This window comes from Octopus sinensis, linkage group LG18, assembly GCF_006345805.1.
Source record: "Octopus sinensis linkage group LG18, ASM634580v1, whole genome shotgun sequence".
Classification (NCBI taxonomy): domain Eukaryota; kingdom Metazoa; phylum Mollusca; class Cephalopoda; order Octopoda; family Octopodidae; genus Octopus; species Octopus sinensis.
In genome coordinates, this window is record NC_043014.1 from 2363750 (window position 1) to 2391113 (window position 27364).

The 27364-nt window shown below is 41.1% G+C and overlaps 1 protein-coding gene across 2 annotated transcripts in view; it reads left to right on the forward strand.

Moving 5' to 3' along the window:
- The window catches only part of LOC115221682, a 54193-nt gene that overhangs the window by 20550 nt on the left and 6279 nt on the right, over positions 1 to 27364 (forward strand). For both annotated transcript variants that reach the window (XM_029791886.2, XM_036510645.1), the window contains 7 exons: positions 12741 to 13076; positions 17520 to 17801; positions 18986 to 19255; positions 21040 to 21141; positions 25391 to 25501; positions 26517 to 26538; positions 27115 to 27202. In XM_029791886.2, coding sequence (XP_029647746.1) covers positions 12741 to 13076; positions 17520 to 17801; positions 18986 to 19255; positions 21040 to 21141; positions 25391 to 25501; positions 26517 to 26538; positions 27115 to 27202 — 1211 coding nt within the window. The remainder of the gene's footprint in view (positions 1 to 12740; positions 13077 to 17519; positions 17802 to 18985; positions 19256 to 21039; positions 21142 to 25390; positions 25502 to 26516; positions 26539 to 27114; positions 27203 to 27364) is intronic.

Consider the following 27364-nt stretch of genomic DNA (forward strand, 5'->3'; position numbering starts at 1 on the left):
AGGCACAAAATGAGGTGGCACCCTGCCCTGTGTGACATTTTATGAAGTACTTTGGTGGTTGTTGTAAAGGCTGCTGCATTATTACGAAAAACTGGAGCACAACTTGACCCCACCCCCACATGTGATGTTTTGGGCTGTTACATCGAGTAAGCACTTAACAGGACCCTGTTTCTTTGAAGGCTGTTAACCAGCACTCTTACCTTGCCATGGTAATGGAATGGTTTGTTCCACATTGCTCCAAAGGTTCAATGTGGATTTGAATGATTGTAGGTTTCAACAAGATGGTGCCCCTCCCCCCTATGCCATCAATGTCAGGGACTACCTGAATGAGGTCTTTCAGGATAGATGAATGGGGCAAGGATCACAACAACTTTCAACACCTCTCCATTGGGCTCCCAGAAATCCAGACCTCACATCTTGTGACAACACTCTGTCGGGTATTATCAAGGAGAGAGTTTCACAAGACTAATACCAGAATACCCAACAGCTGAAGGACTCTGTTTTTGTTAAAAATTCAAATTTAAATATATTTTTATCAAAATGTGGTTTTCAAGTTTCTTTTATTGATTAAGATTTCAACTACATGATTCAATCAGAATGTTATCTCTAATTCACTGTGAAACTATGTTCTGTCTTTGTTTTTCCTTTTTCTTTTACACTTCCTGACTCCGATTTCTATAGACACAGCTGTGAAACATTTCTCCAAATTAAGTTGATTCCAGTGTTCTTTCATATTTCTTTGGTGTTTTTGAAGAAGCAAGGTGGTTTTAATTTTCCCCGTGTCAATTTGATGGAGTGAATGAACTAATGTACAGCACACATTTTATCATTATAAACAAATCATTTGTGCAGGTCATTGACAGTAGAGTCCACCGTGATTGATTGATTGATTCTAGTTTCAGCTTATGAGCTGTGGCCATGCTGGGGCACTGCCATTTGGTGTTGCTACTTGGTTTCACTTCATGAAGGCTTTCTAGCAACTGCCATTTGGTGCATGAGAGAGTTCGATGTAGCTGCCCTCATCTGCCCCTCCTGCCGTGAAGTTGGTTCATCTGGGACACCTGACAGGAAGAGATCCAGCTTCATTTTAAAGACATCTGCATCCACCCCATGCAGGTCTCTCAGGTTCTTCGGGAGGATATTGAAGAGCTGGGGGCCTCGGAATCTTGTCCTACATCTTGATGGCAAGTTTGGAGTCCTAGGCACCACGCAGTGGCGCCCAGTTCTGGCATTTGCGTAACTCTCGATGCCAAAGTTCAGGACACGTCCCTCCAGGATCTTCCAGATGTATATTATGGCATATCTTTCCTGCCTACGCTCCAGGGAATATAGTTTTAATCTCTTGAGTCTTATATATATATATATATATTGATAAAACGGTAAGATAACAAAAGAAAGAAAGAGACCTCAATATTATGTAAGAGGAAATTTATCTATACAATATGTTACATTACTTGGTAGTCAAGATAAAACTCTGAGTTTCAGATGCCGAAGTGGAAATCCACAACACCATCTCTTCGGTTATCTGGCTATTTAAATAGCCAGATAACCGAAGAGATGGTGTTGTGGATTTCCACTTCGGCATCTGAAACTCAGAGTTTTATCTTGACTACCGAGTAATGTAACATATTGTATAGATATAGATATATATATATATATATATATATATATATATATATATATATATATAATAAATAAAACATATGCATATATACTACATATATGTACGTACCTACCTCTACATGTATATATACATGCATATATATGGGTACAGGACACCAAAAAAAAACGTCGAACATAATGAGAAACGAAAACATAAACACAAAACCAAGGAACTGGACATTTTTCTTAAACAACGAAAAAATAGAGTACAGGACATACAAAACAAGGAAAATTCCCCTTCTTCAGTCGCCTTTGTTTCATCTACTCCACTGGTTTACAAGATTCTTTATGTGAATTTGTGTGTTGAAGCATACTTTGTTGTGTCTGGGGAGAGTCTTTTTTAGTACCTTATTATTTAACACACTCACCAGTTCAATTTCCACTCATTTACTTATTTATTTTCTCTAAGATTTTTATTGAATCTTGCAACCTCTTCAAAACTATTGAAGAGGTTGCAAAATACAATGAAAATCTTAAAAGAAAATAAGTAAACGTAATGTCCCCAAACACAATAATATATATATATATATATACTCTTTTACTCTTTTATTTGTTTCAGTCATTTGACTGCGGCCATGCTGGAGCACCGCCTTTAGTCAAACAAATCGACCCCGGAACTTATTCTTTGTAAGCCCAGTACTTATTCAATCGGTCTCTTTTGCCGAACCGCTAAGCGACGGGGACGTAAACACACCAGCATCGGTTGTCAAGCAATGCTAGGGGGACAAACTCATACACACACACACACATATATATATATATATATACGACAGGCTTCTTTCAGTTTCCGTCTACCAAATCCACTCACAAGGCATTGGTCGGGACGGGGCTATAGCAGAATACACTTGCCCAAGGTGTTACGCAGTGGGACTGAACCCGGAAGCATGTGGTTGGTTAGCAAGCTACTTACAACACAGCCGCTCCTGCGCCTATATATACACATACACACACACTCAATGAACTGAGGACTTATACATAGCAAAGTTATGTTGCCAATATCAATTTCTTCGTGAATTGTAACATTGTCTTTGAGTGAGTGCTATTGGATAAATACAGGATTTATAGGGAAATTAAATGTCACTTAACAGAAAAATTGCACAAAGGCAAAGGTGGGGCTGTGTGATACATACTTTGCCTCCCAACGGCATTGTTTCAAGTTCAGTCCTACTGCATAACACATGTGCCAACCAAATCCTTGTGAGTGGACTTGGTTGATGGAAACTGAAAGAAGCCTATAATTTGTTTGTGTGTGTATGTATGTGTTTGTCAGCCATTGCTTGAGAACTGGTGTAGATTTGTTTGTACAATTTTAACTTAGTGTTTTACCAGCAGCCTTTAAATAGGTACTAGGGTTGATTTGTTTCAAGTGGTCCCCTAGATTTTCCACAGTCCAGTGACTGAGACAAGAAAAGATTAAATGATAATTTAGGAAATAAAAGGGATCTTTATGGTTTGAACGGCAGTTTTTTTCTTGCGGTGTCATATGAAATTGTCACCCATAATTATGACCCTAGTATCGATCTATTGCATTTCAATCTGTTTTAGGGTTAGGGGTGGGGGGGAAGGATATATTTTTTTCTTCAGAAATGTAAATAAACCCAATCTGTTTCTTAAACGAGGGACATATTCATACGGCACAGAATGTTTTCACCTCAATAGACGTCATTGATTGGTTTAAATTGCAGAAATTGAAGAAGAAAAACAACAAATATCTTACAAACTATAGAATTTTCTCAATAAAGCCAAGAGCAAAAGATGTTTTATAAACACATTCTACCAGTATACGAAGTTTAAAAGTGTTTAGTTACGTGGATGGGGGGAAGCACTCCATCGGTTACGACGACGAGGGTTCCGGTTGATCCGAATCAACGGAACAGCCTGCTCGTGAAATTAACGTGTAAGTGGCTGAGCACTCCACAGACACGTGCACCCTTACCATAGTTCTCGGAGATATTCAGCATGACACAGGGAGTGACAAGGCCGGCCCTTTGAAATACAGGTACAACAGAAACAGGAAGAAAGAGTGAGAGAAAGTTGTGGTGAAAGAGTACAGCAGGGATCACCACCATCCCCTGCCGGAGCATCGTGGAGCTTTAGGTGTTTTCGCTCAATAAACACTCACAACGCCCGGTCTGGGAATCGAAACCGCGATCCCATGACCGCGAGTCCGCTGCCCTAACCACTGGGCCATTGCGCCTCCACCAGTTACGTGGATATTATGTTAAAAACTGCCGTTCAAACCGAAAAGATCGAATAAAAGTGCAAATATTATCTAGAGACTAGTAGAAAACCACCCAGAGGGCAGTGTTTCTGCTAGTTCTATAAATGATGACATGTCATAACAGATTTGAAAGCTTGCAAGGCATAGATTTATTTATCTTTCCAAAAAGAAGAAGAAAGCTTCCCCAAACATCACATTGCATCTTATAAACACGAAGTCAGGGTTTGGCTTATTCAAATGGTGAATCAAGTGTGTAGCAGTTCTCCATACCCTGGGGTACAAGCGATCTCTCTCACGAAACTGTTTATTAGTAAGTACATTCTACTGTCAGAAACCCGTATCTATTGTACGTACTTCATGCAAAATAATAACCCAGTCAAGAGGAAAATTTAGTGACAATGTGTGTGACTATAGACATGCAAAGAAACTAGCAACTGGTTTTCAAAAACAGAAATAATTTTCTCCCAAAACTTTCAAAGGCCAGACCCAGTCACTCATCTTCCAAGTTCAAATATTCAACACAGATGAATCATTTCATATAATGTGAACAAAGAAAGGAGGATAAATTGAAGAAAAATAAGGTATTATTGCCATAATAATGGAGATTTTTAATATAGTATGAGATAATACTGACTAATAATCTAATAAATTGAATCATTGTAAACTGAGATGAACCCTCCACTTTTATCTCCCACCCTCTTTGTATGTATATATGGTAAAGACCCCCTTCGGTCATGAATGACCATGGGATTGCACCTAGAAAGTTACCCTCCTAGACACAAGTCCGGGCAAGGTTGTTTATGGAAGACCAGCAGTCGCCCATGCATACCAGCCTCCCCTCTCCACGCCACCAGTGTTATCCAAGGGAAAGACAAAGGTCGATACAGCTTGGCACCTGTGACGTCGCAACTCATTTCTACAGTTGAGTGAACTGGAGCAACGTGAAATAAAGTGCCTTGCTCAAGAACACAACACGCAGCCCGGTCCGGGATTCGAGCTCACAACCTCACGATCGTAAGCTCGACGCTCTAACCACTGAGCCATGCGCCTTCACATATATATATATATATATATATATATATATATATATATTATATATATATATATATATATATTATATATATATACATATATATAAGGCGCAGGAGTGGCTGTGTGGTAAGTAACTTGTTTACCAACCACATGGTTCCGGGTTCAGTCCCACTGCGTGGCACCTTGGGCAAGTATCTTCTACTATAGCCTCGGGCCGACCAAAGCCTTGTGAGTGGATTTGGTAGACGGAAACTGAAAGAAGTCCGTCGTATATATGTATATATATGCGTGTTTGTGTGTCTGTGTTTGTCCCCCTAGCATTGCTTGACAACCGATGCTGGTGTGTTTACGTCCCCGTCTTTTAGCAGTTCAGCAAAAGAGACTGATAGAATAAGTACTGGGCTTACAAAAGAATAAGTCCCGGGGTCGAGTTGCTCGATTAAAGGTGGTGCTCCAGCATGGCCGCAGTCAAATGACTGAAACGAGTAAAAGAGTAAGAGTATATATATAGGCACAGGTGTGGCTGTGTGGTAAGAATCTTGCTTCCCAACCACATAGTTCTAGGTTCAGTCCCACTGCGTGGCACCTTGGGCAAGTATCTTCTACTATAGCCTCAGGCCAACCAAAGCCTTGCGAGTGGATTTGGTAGATGGAAACTGAAAGAACCCCGTCGTGTGTCTGTGTTTGTCCCGAGCATCATCACTCGACAACTGATGTTGGTGTGTTTATGTTTCCATAACGTAGCTGTTCAGCAAAAGAGACTAATAGAATAAGTACTAGGCTTACAAAAAATAAGACCTAAGGCAGTGCTCCAGCACGGCCACAGTCAAATTACTGAAGCAAGTAAAAGTATATATATAATAGTTAATGAGATAAGTTCTTTGAAAACCAGGTATACTGGATGTCAATTGAGTGCTCTTGTATGAAATATGTGAAAAACCTTAAAAGATATTCAGAGATTCACAAGAGTAAAATAGGGGAATGGTTATATCTTAAAAGTCATAATACAGATAAGTATATAATATTGACAATGTTGTCTTGCAAGTTACTTGGTGACCTCACTGGTGCCGGTGCCAAGTAAAAAAACCACCCAGTACGTTCAGGAAATTGGAATTGTCCAACCCATGCCAGTATGTAAATCGACATTAACCGGTGATATATATGTTGTGTGTATGTGTTTATTTTATGTCAGTTTACTCTTTTACTTGTTTCAGTCATTTGACTGCGGCCATGCTGGAGCACCGCCTTTAGTAGAGCAACTCGACCCCAGGACTTATTCTTTGTAAGCCCAGTACTTATTCTATCGGTCTCTTTTGCCGAACCGCTAAGTGACGGGGACATAAACACACCAGCATCGGTTGTCAAGCAATGCTAGGGGGACAAACACAGACACACATACATACATATATACGACGGGCTTTTTTCAGTTTCCGTCTACCAAATCCACTCACAAGGCATTGGTCGGCCCGAGGCTATAGTAGAAGACACTTGCCCAAGGTGCCACGCAGTGGGACTGAACCCGGAACCATGTGGTTGGTTAGCAAGCTACTTACCACACAGCCACTCCTAAATAATTTACTGTTTAACTAAAGTACTACTCAAGGCACATGGCTCAGTGGTTAGAGCATTGGACTCACAATCATGAGGTAGTGGGTTCGATTTGCAGACTGGGCTGTGTTGTGTTCTTGAGCAAGACACTTTATTTCACGTTGCTCCAGTTCACTCAGCTGTAGAAATGAATTGTGACGTCACAAGTACCAAGCTGTATCGGCCCCTTTTCCTTTCCCTGGGATAACATCAGTGGCATGGAGCAGGGAGACTGGTATGCATGGGCGACTGCTGGTCTTCCATAAACAACCTTCCTTAGACTTGTGCCTCTCAGAGGATAACTTTCTATCTGCAATCTCATCATCATTCATCACTGAAGGGGTTCTTCACCCTCCTCAATACTTTTCAGCTGAGAACCCCTGACTTTTTACAAGGAAAAGATTGACCCTTGAAGATTGATGATGGCAAACAAGCGAAAACTTTGAAGTTACAGTCAACTTTTTCCTTGTAAAAATTAATTTGTGTGTGTGTATGTCTGTTCGTGTCTCCTTATCTTGACATTTTGCACTAAATGTGGCACCTTGGGCAAGTGTCTTCTGCTATAGCCCCGGGCCGACCAATGCCTTGTGAGTGGATTTGGTAGACGGAAACTGAAAGAAGCCCGTCGTATATATATGTATATATATATATATGTGTGTGTGTGTTTGTGTGTCTGTGTTTGTCCCTCTAGCATTGCTTGACAACCGATGCTGGTGTGTTTACGTCCCCATCACTTAGCGGTTTGGCAAAAGAGACCGATAGAATAAGTACTGGGCTTACAAAGAATAAGTCCTGGGGTGGATTTGCTCGACTAAAGGCGGTGCTCCAGCATGGCCGCAGTCAAATGACTGAAACAAGTAAAAGAGAAAGAGAAATGCCACCATCATTGAAACTGGTTCGTTTGCAATCTTCCATTAAAAATTGTCTGGATTTGGAGAAAATATCACCTTGTTTCATCATCATCATCGTTTAACGTCCGTTCTCCATGCTAGCATGGGTTGGACGGTTTGACTGGGGTCTGGGAAGCCAGGAGGCTGCACCAGGCTCCAGTCTGATCTAGCAGTGTTTCTACAGCTGGATGCCCTTCCTAACGCCAACCACTCTGTGAGTGTAGTGGGTGCTTTTTACGTGCCACCTGTACAGGTGCCAGGCGAGGCTGGCAACGGCCACGGTCGGATTGGTGCATTTTATGTGCCACCGGCACGGAAGCCAGTCGAGGCGGCACTGGCATCGGCCACGATTCGGATGGTGCTTTTTACGTGCCACGGGCACGGAAGCCAGTCAAGGCGACACTGGCATCGGCCACGATTCGGATAGCGCTTTTTACATACCACCAGACCAGGGGTCCTGGCAACTGCCGGGTGCCAGTCATAGGATTGGTTCAATTTCGATTCACTTGTTTATAAACAGATAAGGATTAGCAACAGGGAAAGCATCTGGCTGTAGCAAAATCTACTTTAATAAAGTCTGTCTGATCTATGCAAGTATGGAATGGTAGATGCTGAAACAATACTGATGGTGATATTTAAACAGAATGTAAATACCTTCCGTATTAGATGGACTCCAGATTTCAACCATGCATTTTCAGGGGAAAAAAAATGTTTTTGGTGCATCAAATCCCCAACTTTGCATATAGGACCCAGCATGATTTTTTGAGGCAAGTTTTTATGCCATCAAATATGGTTTTTGATTTTACCTGAACTTACCTGTAATTAAAGTAGTTTTGAGACGAAAATTCCACAAAAGATATAACCAACCTCTTATGGTATGTTAGTAGGTGGTTACTCATTATGATTAAGGCGGCGAGCTGGCAGAAACGTTAGCACGTCGGACGAAATGCTTAACGGTATTTCGTCTGCGTTACGTTGTGAGTTCAAATTCCGCCGAGGTCAACTTTGCTTTTCATCCTTTTGGGGTCGATAAATTAAGTACCAGTTACACACTGGAGTCGATGTAATCGACTTAATACCTATGTCTGTCCTTGTTTGTCCCCTCTGTGTTTAGTCCCTTGTGGGTAATAAAGAAATAGGTTACTCATTATGATTCAAGAAAATATTGATGTGCGTGCTCACAAACAGATAATCACAGTGAAAAGTTCCACCCCATACTCCATAAGTATTTGTAGTGCCACACACACATCATCGTTTAATGTCTGTCTTCCATGCTGGTATGAGTAAGACAGTTTGACAGGAACTGGTAAGCCAGAGGACTGTGCCAGGTTCCACTGTCTGCTTTGGTTTGGTTTTTACAGCTGGATGCCCTTCCTAACACCAACCGCTTTACAGGGTGCGCTGGATGCTTTTTATGTGGCACCAGCACAGGTGACATCTACTTTGGCATTTTTACTGCTGGGTGCCCTTACCCTCCCAAATGCCAACCACTTTACAGAGCAAACTATGTAACACTAGTGCCACTGAGGTCTGCTTTGGCATGGTTTTTATGCCTGGATGCCCTTCCAAACATGATCCACTTTACAGATTGGACTGGGTGCTTGTTATGTGGCACCAGCATTAATGAGGTTGCCAAGTGTCTTGCAAGACAAAGATCGTTTGAGGGGTGTGGTATTGATGGTGGTGGCTTTGTGCTAGGTGATGAGAGGTTGGAGTATGACGGGGGGATAGAAATAGGGGTCTTGCTGCCGAGGAGACACAGAGTTGCCCCAGTCAGAGGGTGATGAGATTGAACAAGAGAGAGAGAGAGAAAGAGAGAAATGGTGGTGATGTGTCAAGGTACAAGGGTGTGAACATGAATGGGTTGGTAGATGATTGCTTGGGGTGCTTGAGTAGAGAGTTCACCTGAATGTAAAGGAAGGGTGGAATGCAGTGACTGGGGAAACCCGGGTATATAGGTGGGAGGACAGGAGTGGGGAAGGAAATATAAGCATGAAGAGGAGATGTAGTTTGGTTTATTGGGGTAGCGGGGTATGCGAATTAATGTCACATGTGGGTGGAATACATGGCACTTTGGCACTTTCAGAACTGTTTCTGCTGAGGTGGGTAGGTTTTCTCAAGAACCTCGTATCACCAGACATCTCAATCCATTGTTGTCATTTCCTCTGTGAGGCCCAACATCCTGAGATCAGTCCTCACTATTTCATCTCATGTCTTCCTGGGTTGCCTTTTCCCACAGGTGTCATTCACTTTAACCAATCAGCATTTCTTCATACAGCTACCTTCATTCATACACATATCACATGTCCAAACCAATTTTTGGAGAGATTTTCAGATCCCGACAAAGTTGAGAGCGACATTCTTCTGTTCCAAAATCTATTTGATTGTAACCTTGGTGACATGCCAGTCGGACTACAGTTGGTGCTCATTGATAGGCAAGCAAATGACTTGTTGAAAGAGAAGCACAGAGAAAGAAAACTTATTGAATTTTATTGCTATTTACCTGATGATGACTTTTCAAAGTTGAAGAAATTTGCCTCTGATGTGGCATCAGTGTTTGGAACAACTTATGTCTGTCAGCAAACATTTTCAAAAATGAAGAATGTGAAGAAAATGAAGAATATCAAGTTTGACTGAACACTTGAAAACAATTCTCTTGGTTGTTGGCAGCAATTCCAAAGCAAATATCGGTGATATCTTAAAAGCTAAACACCAGTTTCACAAATCTCACCAACCTTTTTTTGCTGCTTATTTTGTGAGATTCAGATATGTGCACTTTGGGTGTGGTATAATTAACTTATTGCTAATGTCACCTTCTTTCATAACATTTTGGTAAATAAATATTTTGGTAGACATTTTTTGTGTATTCACTGTATTTTACTGAACAAAATGGTTATGTGGCCCACACTTGTCACTCTTGCCCTCTGTAAATAGAGTATAGCCATTCATACACAAGCATCATACAATCTGCCGTTCACTCTAAGAAAGGGGTCTTTTGTTGCCAGTAGAGGTGATACCTTTCTGAACTTCTTCCATCCTATTCTTATTCTCACAGATCATCCTCCACCACTACTTATTTGGTCACCTAGGTAACAAGAGGTGACTGTAGATATGTTTATGGTCTTCGTTTTAAGGTCTACTTTTTCATACTTGCATAGATCAGACTGGAGTATGTTGGAAGAGTTTTCTACAGCCAGTATAGCTTTTTGTCACCAACCCCCTCTTGTGCCCAGGTGAGGTAGCAATCTCCCTGTCTATCGTACAACAATCAGCTGGAGTCACTTTCATAGTGGACTGCTAGCAAACGATGCTATTAGTGAAGCCATTGTTTCCACGTCAACGAGGGAAGCGCACAACAAGATACAAGAGGAATATGAAATCACTCATACATGCACACAATTTATGTGTTTGTTTATGGATGGAAGCACTCCGTCGGTTACGACGACGAGGGTTCCGGTTGATCCGATCAACGGAACAGCCTGCTCGAGAAATTAACGTGTAAGTGGCTGAGCACTCCACTGACACGTGTACCCTTAACGCAGTTCTCGGGGATATTCAGCGTGACACAGAGAGTGACAAGGAAGTAAGAGTGAAAGAAAGTTGTGGTGAAAGAGTACAGCAGGGATCACCACCATCCCTACCGGAGCCTCGTGGAGCTTTCGGTGTTTTCGCTCAATAAACACTCACAACGCCCAGTCTGGGAATCGAAACCGCGATCCTACGACCGCGAGTCCGCTGCCCTAACCACTGGGCCATTGCGCCTCCACTGTTTGTGTATGAGTACATATGTATATATACACACATAATCAGTGTCCCCAAAAAGTGTATACACACTTTAAATACTGATAACTTACTTAATTTTTATTTCATTTTATTAAATACTGATTTTATGATCATCCAATATGTATATTCATTTTGAGGGGCGGGGGTATAACCTACATATATATGCATATACAACAGGTTTCTTTCAGTTTCCATCTACCAACTCCACTAACGAGGCTTTGGTCAGCCTGGGGATTCAATAGAAGACATTCATTCAAGGTGTCATGCAGTGGGACTGAACAGGGAATCATGTGTCTCTTTACCACACTCATACCTCCTACATGTGTGTGTATGTGTGTTTGTGTGTATGTGTGTTTGTGTGTGTATATATATATATATATATATACAGGATTTCCCAAACATTGTGTGCACACATTGAATGATAATATACTGTTTGTTTAAATGCATTTCAAATTTAATAGAATCTGCAGACAGAATTTAATTTCTTTTATAAACCCTGGTTTTCAAACTGATGACCATTCCAGGCACCACTCATAACATGGAATTCATCATCATCATCATCGTTTAACGTCCGCTTTCCATGCTGGCATGGGTTGGACGATTCAACCGGGGTCTGAGAAGCCAGAAGGCTGCACCAGGCTCCAGTCAGATCTGGCAGTGTTTCTACAGCTGGATGACCTTCCTAACGCCAACCACTCCGTGAGTGTAGTGGGTGCTTTTTATGTGCCACCGACACAGGTGCCAGACAAGGCTGGCGACCGGCCATGCTCGGATGGTGTTTTTTATGTGCCACCGACACAGGTGCCAGAGGAGGCTGGCGAACGGCCACGCTCTGATGGTGTTTTTTATGTGCCACCGACACAGGTGCCAGACGAGGCTGGCGAACGGCCACACTCGGATGGTGTTTTTTATGTGCCACCGACACAGTTGCCAGACGAGGCTGGTGAACGGCCACGCTCAGATGGTGTTTTTTTTTTACGTGCCACAGACACAGGTGCCAGACGAGGCTGGCGAACGGCCACGTTCGGATGGTTTTCTTATGTGCCACCGGCACTGGTACCACAAAACTACAAATTCCATTGATGTTCATCGATTTTGATTTGATTTGATTTGATTGAAAACATCAAGTAACATTTTGTTCTGTATTTGTACACATTCTCGATAACCCTCAACTTGTTGACTGTTACCAGTCAACTTGTACAGTAAACTTTTAATTATCCCCATAAAAAGAAGTCTAAAAATGTGAGGCCCAGTGAATGTGGAAGCTATTTTACTGAACCTCTTAATCCAATCCTCCAGTTTGGTAAAATCTCATCAAGGTAGGCCCTTACATGGTAGCGTGGTGGTGCCCCCATCGTGCTGGGAGTAAAACTCCATATCTTCAAAGTCCTCTTGAATGCTTGGCATGACAGATTGTCACAACAAAGTAAATGGGACCAATCACAGTACCATCCAAAAAAAAAAAATATGGTTCAGTTAATCCTTTTGTATATGTACAGACATGTATATCTATATATAGCCAGGCGTTTGTGTTTATTAATCTTTCTGTCTTTCTATCATTTCAGATGTTCCAGTTGTGAAATCTCAAGCAGTGACATTCTCCATCTCTTCTTCTGCCAAAATTGGTGATTCTGCTCAGTTCTTCTGCAATGCCACCACCACAGTACTTCAGTACAATGCTATTTTCATACATAATGACAACCAGATTGCTAAAGCCTTTACTCCTGTTGTTTCACGTCCAAGTAGTCCCAACACTTCAGTCACTGGTTCAGGCAACCGGTATTACTATAAGTATACGATCAGTTCTTTGTCTTGCTCTGACCGAGGGAATTACAAGTGTGAGGTGGCGAATGAAAATGCTGCTGCATTGAAGAGTAACAGTGAGACACTTGATGTTCTGGGTAAGGAGTTACCTTTATCTACTTTCACTTTTACTCCCCCTTTCTCCCTCTTTCTGTCTGTCTGTTTATCTATCTGCTTTCGCATGGCCAGATGCCCTTCCTAACACCAAACACTTTACAGAGTATACCGGGTGCTTCTCTCATACCACCAGCACTAGTCTGTCTGCCATGCAGTTTGCAAGCCTACAAAATCTGAAGAGGGTTGGGGGTGGGGGGGTTATGCTAACAGGTAGGGGTTAAGGTATGAATGGTGGTAGGAAAGAGTAGGTTCTAGTTGTAGGAGAACTACATAGCTACTCAGATTTGCGAGAGAGAGCGAGAAATGTATCAGAAGCAACTGCAAAGAGTGAGGTGTTTTGGGTGGCCTCTCGAGGTATGAAGTGAGTATTAGTGGGGTGGGGTGGGGCAGAGAAACTAGGAGTGGTGAGTGGGGGTTGTAAGTGTGTAGGGAGGGGAGGCAAGAACACCCATAAAGATTGGGTAGGGTTGGAGGATGAGAATGCAGGGGGGGATGATTGTCAATGATATGTGAATGGGGAGGTCATGGATGGAAGAAAAGAACAGTACAGGAGTAAAATAATGAAGATTCAGCTGATTCGGGTGGGACAGACGGGGGGGAGGGAGATGATGTTTGGTTAGGCTACAGAAGAGTGGGGAGAGTGGGAGTTAGGTGTAGGGCATGAGGATAGAATTTGGTAGTCTAATGGGGTGGGGTGAAGGAGATGAATGTAACATGTAGGACAATATCTTTATATATAAAAGTGAAGTTGTGCGTCTGCCTCCTACGATTTAGATTCCTAACTAATCCCACATTTTGCGGTGCAGTTTAACCAAAACTGGGTATCTTATAGTCGTGATTCATATCGAGCCCTTCTGGGTATTAGCGCACGTCTACGATGAGTCTACGATTTAAAAAATAATTTACCATCATTTTTTTCCATTTTAATGCATTTTTTTCGCTATTATATAAGGGAAGTAACTTTCTAAAAATGTCTACGATTTAAAAAAAAATTTACCATCATTTTTTTCCATTTTTAATGCATTTTTTTGCTATTTTTTGGCTATAACTCTCTAAAAATGTCTACGATGAGTCTACGATTTAAATAAAAATTTACCATCATTTTTTTCCATTTTTAATGCATTTTTTTGCTATTATATAAGGGAAGTAACTCTCTAAAAATGTCTACGATGAGTCTACGATTTAAAAAAAAATTTACCATCATTTTTTTTCCATTTTTAATGCATTTTTTTGCTATTATATAAGGGAAGTAACTCTCTAAAAATGTCTACGATGAGTCTACGATTTAAAAAAAAATTTACCATCATTTTTTTTCCCTTATATAATAGCAAAAAAATGCATTAAAATGCATTTTTTTGCTATTATATAAGGGAAGTAACTCTCTAAAAATGTCTACGATGAGTCTACGATTTAAATAAAAATTTACCATCATTTTTTTTTCCATTTTTAATGCATTTTTTTTGCTATTTTTTGGCTATAACTCTCTAAAAATGCTTATATAGTTATTTCCCTTACAAACCCGAGCAACGCCGGGCGACACTGCTAGTTAATGGATAAAAGAGTGTGGTATCAGGACGAATGAGGCTGGGTCACTGCAGGGGGAGAGATGGTGGATGAGGTGTCCATTGGTGCACCTGTGTAGTATGGACAGCAATAGTGCTTCCAGAAGTCAGTTTTGCTACGATGGAAGTGTCTTAAGGACCACATGTCACCAGCCAGTCCTTTGTCATTTCCTCCATGCGGATTAGGGTCCTCAGATCAACTTTCACTATTTCATCCCATGTCTTTGTGGATCTCTCCAGCCACATTTATACTATGTCATTATTCTCAAAGACATACAGCATCTCGAAAGAGTCCAGAAGCTGGCTACCCGCATGGTTCATGGTCTCAAAAATTTGTCTTATGAAGAAAGGCTGAGGACGCTCGACCTTTATTTTCTAGAAAAACGCCGCTGCCGTGGTGATCTCATTCTCGCCCACAACATCATAAGCGGAAAGTGTAACCTCTCGAAAGAGCTGTTCTTCACTCCTGCTCCAGAGCGTCGGCTGTGGGGTCATTCCGAAAAGCTCTACCTGCGATGATTTCATCTCAATCGAAGGAGAGGAGCTTTCTCCGTTCGGGTTGCGGATCCGTGGAACAAGCTGCCAGACGAGATGGTGAAGATGCCGACGACTGCTTTGTTCAAAGTCTCCCTTGACCTCAAGTGGCCTGAACTCTTTACATGAACACCACCCTGTACTCAACTCCATGTCCCCTTACATGGCCTTGCTATTTGCTTTTGAGCCAAAATTAACTAACTAACTTCTTATTCACATTACACATCCAGTGGAGCATACTTGCTTCATTTCTTTCCTGTGTTTCCATGCCTGCTGTGTTCAAGGCCCCTGTCTCACTTCCATGCTGCATTGCAGTTCTAAACCAACCGTCACACAATCTGCCCTTCATTCTGTGGGAGAAGACCTTGGTTGCCAGCAGCAGCAGTAAACTCCCTCAACTATTTTCAACACATTCTTCCTTAGGCTACCATGCACTCAGAGCAACCCAATCCCTTGCTAATTAAATCTCCCAAGTTTAAAAAAAAACATCAATGGGACCATAACCTCGTGGCCTATGCCAGGGGCGTAACCAGCCCACTTGTGCGTACCTTTTCCTTCTTTGGACACTAAACTCTGCTTGCGAAGACCTGTTGAGGCAAGTGAAATCAAAATCAAAATGAAATTCGATGAGGGGCACGAGCACCATACGAGTGATCCTTGACAGAGCAGCTAACCAGCTTCCGTGCCAGTGGCACATAAAAAGCACCATTCGAGTGTGATCGTTACCAGCTTCGCCTTACTGGCACTTGTGCCCCTTGCTAGTAGGGTGCTAAGAGCACCATCTGAGCGTGATCGTTGCCAGAACGACTAACTGGCTTCCATGCCAGTGGCACGTAAGAAGCATCATTCGAGTGGGATCGTTACCAAAGTCGCCTTACTGGCACCTGTACCGTTGGCATGTGTAAAAAGATTCGAGTGAGGTCGTTGCCAGTACCGCCTGACTGGCTCCCATGCCGGTGGGACGTAAACGCACCCACTACACTCTCAGAGTGATTGGTGTTAGGAAGGACATCCAGCTGTAGAAACTCTGCCAGATCAAGACTGGACTGGACTGGTTCGCCAGCCCTCAGTCAAACCGTCCAACCCATGCTAGCATGGAAAGCGGACGTTAAACGATGATGATGATCAACTACTTCTAATGAGCCATCCAAGCATTCAAGAGAGTCTATTTCTGGTGTCTGTAGTACTTCCCTGCTCCAGTGCATTTATCACATGAAGCTTAAGTTCTCTGCTAGTCTGCCACATCTCTTGTGTGCCCTTAGCTTACATGGGGTTTACATCTACACCTTTTCTGCATGTTGAGCAGGACCATTTGCTGACGGTGTCAGAGTCCTGTCTTCTTTCCTACTTACTAAAGCTTTGTCAGGTTTACCTTATGACCTCTCAGTTCCATACCTGGAATTGCTTCTCTAATTCTCATATAGATTCAGCTATGAGAACATATAGGACTTCACATGGGCAACCAGTCTTAAACTCCTCTGTGGGACTATGATAATTAAAAGATTAAGGACAGAGCCTTGACAAACTCCAACCCTTATGCTAAATTTTTCACTGAAGCTATCAGTTATGTATTTCGTCTTTGTGCCTGGCTTGTACAACTCTCACAAGCCATAAGTCAACACAGTTTCCCTACTGGCCACCAGATTACTCTATGTGGTCCCTTAGTCTTGAAGTAGAGTGCTTCATGCTGTCAGCGGTCAGCATCATCATCATTGGCATAGTTTTTGTATCCTTTTTCCTATGCTAAAATGGGTTGGCTGGGTTGTCCCTGTCTGGGTCAATTCTTATTCAAAGTTTCCCCTTGTCATTTGAATACAAACAGCACAATGAGCAAAATAGAAAGATGCTCTTCCTGTCATTAACCTTCACCTCTTTCCATGCCACAAACAGTACAAAGGCCAGACATATATTCATGGAACATTGCAAACAAACAACATCAAATGTTCAATGCGGATGAAGATATGCAACAGGTTTCTTCCAGTTTCCGTCAACCACATCCATTCTCAAAGCTTTCATCCAACCATGGATTTCATAGAAGACTCCTGTCTTAATTGCTGCAAAGTGGGACTGAACCAGAAATTACATGGTTGCCAAGTGAACCCCTTCAGGTTGAATAGAAGATGTGGGTGGTGTCAAGTAATAGCTCTCTTTGTCAGTTCCCTGCCCCAGAATCAACCCTTTTAACTAAGAACTCCCTGTTAGAGTGTCAGCCCTTTTCATTAAGAACTATCTGTTGACTCCCTGAAATTGTTGATGATCCTTAACTTCCCTAACAATATTTATTACATTTAAATGTCCCTTTTTGTTCCCTTTTCTTTTTTCCTACAGGTCCAGCTGGAACTCCCAATCTGACGGCTCCTTCTGATAATCAAATTCTCAATGACAATGTCACCGTTTCTTGCGAGAGTAACGTTGGAAGCCCTGCACAGGAATTACACCTTTGTGTTGGCAATACCTGTGCTAAACCAAACCCACCAGTTAAACAGGTCGATCAGTGCATTTTCACACAAACTGCAAGCCTAACATTTCAAGTCACCAAGACAACCAAGACGGCTACATGTAGAGTGGGGTCAAGTTCTTTGGAAGATAAACAAACCTGGGAAGTTGACTGTAAGTTGTCTGCTTTCCTTCTCTGTTGCTATTATTATCATACTCTTAATCTTTTACTGGTTTCAGTCATTGGATTGCGGCCATACCGAGGCATTATCATCAAGATTTGTTTACATAAGCGTAACAACTGTAGAATGTATTTTCTTGACTTAATTGAATTTCTTCTAAATTACGCTTTGGATATGAAATTAGTTGGAGGAGAGTAACATGTAAATAAACAAACACACACACACACACACACACACATTCAAATATAAATTAGAAGCAGCTCACCAAACACACACACAATGTATGCTTTACTAGTTTGCCGGTTGGCTGTGATTTGACACGTTAGAGATGACTCTCGCAAAGTACCAGGTGTTCAAACACCTGAAAATCAGTCTTAGACAGGTGAGACAACTCACCGCAAGTCCCATTCAGGAGTGATGGACATCAGGATTTCCTTATTTTTGTGGTTTATCAACATCATGTGCTTAAACCTGGGGCAAATCAAATATGCTGTCCATGGCTATTCTCTCTCTTTTACTTGTTTCAGTCATTTGACTGCGGCCATGCTGGAGCACCACCTTTTAGTCGAGCAAATTGACTCAAGGACTTATTCTTTGTAAGCCTAGTACTTATTCTATCGGTCTCTTTTGCCAAACCGCTAAGTTACAGGGACGTAAACACATCAAAATCGGTTGTCAAGCGATGTTGCGGGGACAAACACAGAAACACAAACACACACACACACATATATATATACTTGCCCAAGGCGGCGAGCTGGCAGAAACGTTAGCACGCCGGGCGAAATGCGTAGCCGTATTTCGTCTGCCGCTACGTTCTGAGTTCAAATTCCGCCGAGGTCGACTTTGCCTTTCATCCTTTCGGGGTGATAAATTAAGTACCAGTTACGCACTGGGGTCGATGTAATTGACTTAATCCATTTGTCTGTCCTTGTTTGTCACTATTTCTAGCAAGTCAATAAGGTTAGTGGCCAAGTAGGAATAGGGTTCAATGTGAGGAAAGGGATTAAAAAAGGAGAAGGGGTAAGGTGTACATGTAGAAGTGTATCCTTGTATTAGGATGGGTATATGAGTAGAAGGAGGGATATATATGTATGTAGTTTGTGTGTGTGTGTATATATATATATATATATACAATGGTTTCAGTAAATTCTCTTTTGATCATCTGTTTTCTTTCAGATCCCGTTGATGCCATCAGACTAATTCCAGATGTCACAGAATGGAGACTGGTTCGTGGCACCAAAACAACATTTGAGTGTGTAGCACTCGGCAACCCTGACCCCACAACCATGTGGGAGTTCTTCCCAGAGACATCTCAAACTAGCAGGATATCTTGGGGTAGAACTATGGAACTGGACCCTGACACAAGTGGGGTGTATGTGTGTACGGCTAACAACACGGTTGGCGGAATCTCCTACAACTTGACCAAGACTTTGACCGTTACTGTCTGTAAGTCAGCCATCTCTGCTTTCATCTCTCTCTCTCTCCCTCTCTCTCACTCTCAATCTCTCTTTTTCTATACTATTTTTCTATCTTTCCTTTTTTTTCCATCTATCTTTTCTCTCTTGTTTTCTCCTTTCTTTTCTCTGCTTCCCTCACCATCCCTCCCTCTCTCTCCCCCTCTCTCTCTCTCTCTCCAAACACTGCTCCTTTCCATTTGTTCCCTGTTGGTTATATATTGTGTGTGTGTGTTTATTGGTTTCAAAAGATGTGATCTACAATGATTTTAAAGCATTTGTAATAAAACACAGGGAATCAAGCAGTCTATCTGGAACCAAGCATTTCATAAACAGGGCTTGACTTCGATCCCTGACACAAAATTTTGATTTATTTGGGGTGTGGGGTCAGTAAGTGTTATTTCCTAATTGCTTCTATCTAGAAATGAAAGGAAATGACTACTATTCCCTTCACACTTTGCTTTGTGACTTGGGCATCAATGTTTTAAAATTGACCTATTTTCCATTACATTTCAGACAGATTCAGTGTTGAGTTGCTGAAGCAGAAATATTCTGCTCAGTATCACAGATTTGCATGTCACTTGCTTGACCTTAATGAGTTGAGCATGTACCCTGAGTGGCTGGTGATATGTGAATCTCTGATTATGAGAAGAGTAGTGGAGGAGCATCACAGCCATGTGTTGAGAGGGATTCTTTGGGGTTTGAATAAATGTAACAAAAGCAAAGTTTGAAGGCAATATTAGCCATTTTTCATACTGGAACCAAAACAGTGTGTATTTTAATGGAAATGTGCTAACAAAAAGATTAATTATAACACAATTATTTTACTATTAATTGAAACAAAATCAGTACATTTTAGTAGAAATATAGTAATATAGTTTGCTAATATACATATGCGATTATTTGGTAAGTGGTGCCGAATTTTACAATCTGTTAATAATACTAATATTAATAATGATAATAATAATAGGGGTAGCTTATCCTGTTCAGTCTATATTATTAGCATTATCCTGCGTTTGAGAATTTAAAATCACTTCTTTAACTTTTTAAGACATCTCAACGCTTCTAAAGCAAACTTCATTTCTTTGTTTATGTTCATCGTAATTTGAATTTAATGTATGATAGCATCTCCTAAAGCAAGATTTCTATAAATCTTAAATTTGCGGAAGAATTTGTGGTGTGGACAGTTTAGCTTAATTGGCTCAGAGCACTGCGACGCGTAATCACAGAGGTGTGAGTTCAAGTCTCATAGCCGGCTGCCAACACTTTTTCTGCAAAATAGGGGTAGTTTATCCTGTTCAGGCTATATTATTAGCATTATCCTGCGCTTGAGAATTTAAAATCACTTCTTTAATAATAATAATATTTTATAAGCTTAAAGCTTATAAGCAATTACTGTGTATTGACTAAGGTAGGTAGTCTAACATTGGGGCATATACAAGGTGGCAAGCTGGCAGAATTGTAAGCACGCTGGGCAAAATGCTTAGTGGTATTTCTGAGTTCAAATTCTACTGAGGTCAACTTAGCCTTTCGTCCTTTGGAGTCGATTCAATAAGTACCAGTTATGCACCGTCTAATATGCATGTTTTACTAATCCATAATAGGATAACATCATTCACCAGGGTCAGGAGGATTGATGTCATCTTTACTAATGTATGGGGAGTGGAGGGTATTGACTTTCCTTTTACCAATATGTGGAGAGTTGACCTCATCTTCTCACCATGTGCAGCCTTGTTTGTCCTTTTACTGAATAAAAAGCAAATCCTTCCTTTGCAGATGTTCCCACAACAACAGTGCCACCATCAACAACTAAAGAACCGTCGACAACTCCTAGCACCACCACAAAGAAAGCAGGTGCCCCTGCTGCCGCTTCTACAGGTAAATAGATTTCTAATCCTCCTCCTCTTTGTCTTCCTTCCTGTCATGGTGTTTAGCCCTAGGCTAGTCCTGATCCAGTAGAATTATGGTGAAAATAATAATAATAATAATAATGAAATTATTGTATGCAGTGGGCTCAGGTGCACTGCAACTTGTCAAAAGTGCGTATAAAGCATCTGCAGTAATGTACAAATGTCTGGAAAGCGAACAATGCATGAGTCAGATACATGCTTGTGTGTGTATGGAGGGGAGAAAGATCAGGTGTAGTGTTGGCGAATCTCAGGAAGCATGGAAGTTTTGAAGGATGCAGTGCTCCAACAACTGATGCCGGCAGTTTTTTCCATGCTTCAGCAACTCTCAGTGTGAAAAAATGTTTCTGAAAGTCAAGGGAGCTGTGCTGTTTTCTGACTTTGTAAATATGTCCACGGGTGTTAGACGGGTGGAGTTTGAAAAGGTGCTCAGAGTTATTGTTTGTAAGATGGTTAATAATTTTATGGGTATCTGCCAAGTCAGCTGCCAGACGTCGGAGTTTCAATGTGTCCATGCCCAGGGAAGTAAGGCGTTCAGAATATGGCAGATGCCTGATGGAAGGTATTCTTTTGGTTGCACGTCGCTGAACAGCTTCCAGACGATTGATATCCTGGTCAAGATAGGGGTTCCAGACCGGTAATGCAAATTCCAGGTGAGGTCTTACCATAGCTATATAAAGCCGTAGATAGATAGCTGGAGAGCGGCTCACAAAGGACTTGGTGAGTGATGCCAAGACACCCTCGGCCTTCTTGGCAATTTTAGCGATGTGTTTTGTCCAACGCAAATCGCTGTCGACAATAACACCCAGGTCACATTCATTGTGTATCTAGGACTACATTATCTAATGTGACCTTTCTTGTGGTGTAGCCCCAGGTCAGACCTGGTCTAACAACCCTGTAATCTAAGCTGTTCCAGTCTTAGAATATCAGACTACACCATTGTCTTGTGTATTCTTTTGTTTCTTCTTTTCTCTTCTCTCAAAGACAGAAGAGTCATTGAACATCCTTTCTCCATCTTGGCATGGGTTGGTCATGGAAGTATTTCTTGCAGGATTTCACTGCTGATGACCCCCTCCTCCTCTTCCTTCAGAAGGGATTCTTGTCCTACAGGTGGTTAATCGTAATGCCAACAAGGAACGTCAGCGTCGTGTCACCATTTCACTCCGATGGTGACAAATGAAGCCATGCAATGTAAACACTCACACAGATACGCTTTATCATTTAACATCCGCTTTCCGTGCTGGCATGGGTCGGACAGTCTGACAGAATCTGAAAGATTCAAGGACTTCATTGTGCTCTGCTGTCTGCTTTGGTATGGTTCCTACAGCTGGATGCTCTTCATAATGTCAGCCAGTCTACAGTGTGTGCCGGGTCCATTTTTCCATGCCACTGGCATGTGTGTATGTATGTATATATATATATATGTGTGTGTGTGTTCATATATATATGTGTGTGTATTTAAATATCTATATATCTGTGTGTGTGTTTATATATCTATATATATATGTGTGTGTTCATATATTTATATATATATTTATATATATATATTTATATATATATATTTATATATATATTTTATATATATATATATATATATATATATATATATATATATACCGGAGTAAACACATAAACGTGAAACAAGGTGGAAAAAAAGAGTACTCAAATACCAGGGGTAGAGTAATATGCTTTATTTAAAAGCAGCAGAAAATTCAACAAAACCTGTTACTCTGAGTTTCACATTCCCGTTCATCGGACAGTTTTTGCTAGAATCTAGCAAATTCTAGCAAAAACTGTCCGACGAATGGGAACGTGAAACTCAGAGTAACAGGTTTTGTTGAATTCTGCTGCTTTTAAATAAAGCATATATATATTTAAATATAGGATAAAATCTTTATAAGAATTTATCAAGTAGTTAGCATGAAAAACCTCGTAAGGGAAAAATCCATCAATTATTCCTCTTAAATATATTTACTTATATTAAGGGTATTTATGTATAGTAATGCCCTTAATATAAGTATGTATACTCTTTTACTTGTTTCAGCCATTTGACTGCGGCCATGCTGGAGCACCGCCTTTAGTCGAGCAAATCGACCCCAGGACTTATTCTTTGTAAGCCCAGTACTTATTCTACCGGTCTCTTTTGCCAAACCGCTAAGTGACAGGGACGTAAACACACCAGCATCGGTTGTCAAGCAATGCTAGGGGGACACACACAAATACACACACACATATATATATATATATATATATATACGACAGGCTTCTTTCAGTTTCCGTCTACCAAATCCACTCGCAAGGCATTGATCAGCCCGGGGCTATAACAGAAGACACTTGCCCAAGATGCCACGCAGTGGGACTGAACCCGGAACCATGTGGTTGGTTAGCAAGCTACTTACCACACAGCCACTCCTGCGCTATATATATATATATAGGCACATACACACACATATATGTAGTGGAGAGAGGGAGAGAGATTGTCATAGGTATGTGGATTAAAAAGTCTGCTTTGGAGCCATGTGGGTAGGGTTCACTGTGTTGTGTACTACAGCCTCAGGTCAACCGGTACCTTGTGAGTGAAATTGATCAGTGGAAACCGAAGACACCTCTGTATGCGTGTGTGTGTGAGATCATATCCCCACCCTTCATGTATGTTTGCTGACTGTAAACGACAGTGAGGCTGTGTCACATACACACACACATACTGACATCAATCCATGCCAGCATGGAAAGCGGATGTTAAATGATAATGTGTATGCATATCTGTGACATGACTCTGGCGCAGGAGTGGCTGTGTGGTAAGTAGCTTGATTACCAACCACATGGTTCCGGGTTCATTCCCACTGCATGGCACCTTGGGCAAGTGTCTTCTACTATAGCCTCAGGCCGACCAAAGCCTTGTGAGTGGATTTGGTAGATGGAAACTGAAAGAAGCCCGTCGTATATATATATGTTTGTGTTTGTGTCCCCCCAACATCGCTTGACAACCGATGGTGGTGTGTTTACGTCCCTGTAACTTAGCAGTTCAGCAAAAGTGACCGATAGAATATGTACTAGGCTTCCAAAGAATAAGTCCCGGGATCGATTTGCTCGACTAAAGGCAGTGCTCCAGCATGGCCGCAGTCAAATGACTGAAACAAGTAAAAAGAAAAGATAGAGAAAGAACACAGACAAGAAACAAACACAATGTTTACTCTTGCACGTCCACTTAAACTGGCCAGATGGCCATATCCAGCCAAAATGTTCCACCTGCCTGATGCTGAAATTCTCACATCCATCTTACAATGTCATTCCGAAAAATAAACAAGCAGGTCATTGAAATCTCAAAGCTACAAGATAATACATGACTAATTCAAAGCAGTGCAGATAAGCAAACGTTAGGTTTGACAGAGAAATCTGAATGCCTAAGGATTAAGTATTGTTGAGAAAGGAAAGAGACAATAAAGAGAATAAATAAGAAGAAGATAAAGAAACATATGTGGGAAGTGTATCCTGTTTCATTGGGTGGACTTTGAATTGAGATAAAAATAGTTGTTGAATGAATAAAGTGTGAAAGGGTGTCTGTGTGGTCGGGATAATTAAAAGGTGAATTAGAGGACAGACAGATCACTGTGACATACAAGCACAGAAATGCATATCTGCACATATGTGGACATGTCCATACATATGCATAAATACACATATATATTCACATTTGTAGGCGCAGGAGTGGCTGTGTGGTAAGTAGCTTGCTTACCAACCACATGGTTCCGGGTTCAGTCCCACTGCGTGGCACCTTGGGCAAGTGTCTTCTGCTATAGCCCCGGCCGACCAATGCCTTGTGAGTGGATTTGGTAGACGGAAACTGAAAGAAGCCCGTGTATATATATATATATATATATATATATATTATATATATATATATATATATATATATATATGTCTGTGTTTGTCCCCCCAAATTGCTTGACAACCGATGCTGGTGTGTTTACGTCCCCGTCACTTAGCGGTTCGGCAAAAGAGACCTTGGCATTGGTCGGCCCGGGGCTATAGCAGAAGAGACTTGCCCAAGATACCACGCAGTGGGACTGAACCCGGAACCATGTGGTTGGTTAGCAAGCTACTTACCACACAGCCACTCCAAATGCATTGTTATTTTAAAAAGTTCTGTTTTAATAATAATTGAACCTTGTTTTATATTATTTTTTATCCCTGTTTCTATTTTCTTTTCTTTTGACCAGATAAAAACAAGATTATTATTGGCAGTATCGTCCCCATATTAATCATCATCATCATTGTGATTATTGTTATCATTCTGTACAAACGGAGAGCGAAACCAACAGAAATTGAAGGTTAGTTTATCTCAATTAGAATTTCTTATCAAAAACCTCAAAATTACCTGCCTATGTCCACCTTGCCTTTGGTTTTATTCTCTTATTCTCTGGAAGGTGGCGAGCTGGTAAAATCGTTAGCATGCCGGGCGAAATGCTTAGCGGTATTTCATCTGCCGCTACGTTCTGAGTTCAAATTCCGCCGAGGTCGACTTTGCCTTTCATCCTTTCGGGGTCGATTAAATAAGTACCAGTTACGCACTGGGGTCGATAAAATCAACTTAATCCGTTTGTCTGTTCTTGTTTGTCCCCTCTGTGTTTAGCCCCTTGTGGGTAGTAAAGAAATAGGTATTTCACCTGCTGCTACGTTCTGAGTTCAAATTCCGCTGAGGTCGACTTTGCCTTTCATTCTTTCGGGGTCGATTAAATAAGTACCAGTTACGCACTGGGGTCGATATAATCGACTTAATCCCTTTGTTCTTGTTTGTCCCCTCTGTGTTTAGCCCCTTGTGGGTAGTAAAGAAATAGGTATTTCACCTGCTGCTACATTTGGAGTTCAAATTCCGCCGAGGTCGACTTTGCCTTTCATCCTTTCGGGGTCAATTAAATAAGTACCTGTTACGCACTGGGGTTGATAAAATCGACTTAATCCGTTTGTTATTTTTGTCCCCTCTATGTTTAGCCCCTTAAAGAAATAGGTTTTATTCTCTTTGTAACTTTTGGCAACATTTGCCTTACTTCCAAAATAAATTTACCTTGTGTGTGTGAAGGCATGTGGCCTAGTGGTTAGGGTGTTGCTCTCACAATCACTAGATCATGGTTTCAATTCCCAGGCTGGCAGTGCATTGTATTCTTGAGCGAAACACTTCATTTCATATTTCCCCTGTCCACTTGGCTGTGAATGGGTTACCCTGCAACAGATTAGCATCCGGTTCAGGGAGAATGTCTTTTTTTCTTTTCTTTTTTTTCCAGAGATTATTTCTGTTTCGTTTACTTAAGCAACTCTGTTAATAATCTCTCTCTTAATCTCTTTCAGAACCTCCAGAAAAACCACGGAAGTAAGTCTGGGTTTTTTTGCATTTTGTTTTGTTGTAGTTGTTGATGGCAGGGTGAGGGTGGCAGTGGTGGTGCTGATGCTTATTTGTCTGTATATATAAGCAGATGGTGCATATGTATATACATATTATATACATGTGTGTATAGTATAGTTTAGACTTTGTAAAATTGTGTTGCAATAAATATATTAATCGGTCAAATTCCAGCAGAGCCTGATTTTCATGTTTAATTTTTGTTTTCTTTTGTTTACAATTTTACAAGTCCTTTCATGTTATATAACAATCTTCAGGTAAATGTTTCCATAACGGATTTAACAAATGGCTAATGTGTTTCGCAATTGACAGCTGAAGATTGTTTTAAATCATGAAAGTACTTGTAAAATTACAGAAATATAAAAAGAATTAGATGAGGTTGATTGGCTTAGATATATAATACGTTATATGTAAACAAATTCAAGTTTGTTTTTGAAGTGCTGAAATGTATTCTAGTACAAGAAGAAAGATTTTTGTTTGATTTTTCAACACGTAATATCCCTTTATATTAGGTGAATTATATTTTGTTATATTTGTTTTCTCCAGCAATCACAGTGAAGTTAATATGATGAACACAAAACCAGACCTTGTCCATTCTACTGGAATGGAAAAGAAAGTACCTATGTACAACAATGTGAGTAGCCTCACCTTTCTTATTTGTATGTGTGCGTGTCATGTAACCACAGCCATGTAACCACATGTGATCGTTACCAGAACCACAGATATATATATATATATATGGAGGCGCAATGGCCTAGTGGTTAGGGCAGCGGACTCGTGGTCGCAGGATCGCAGT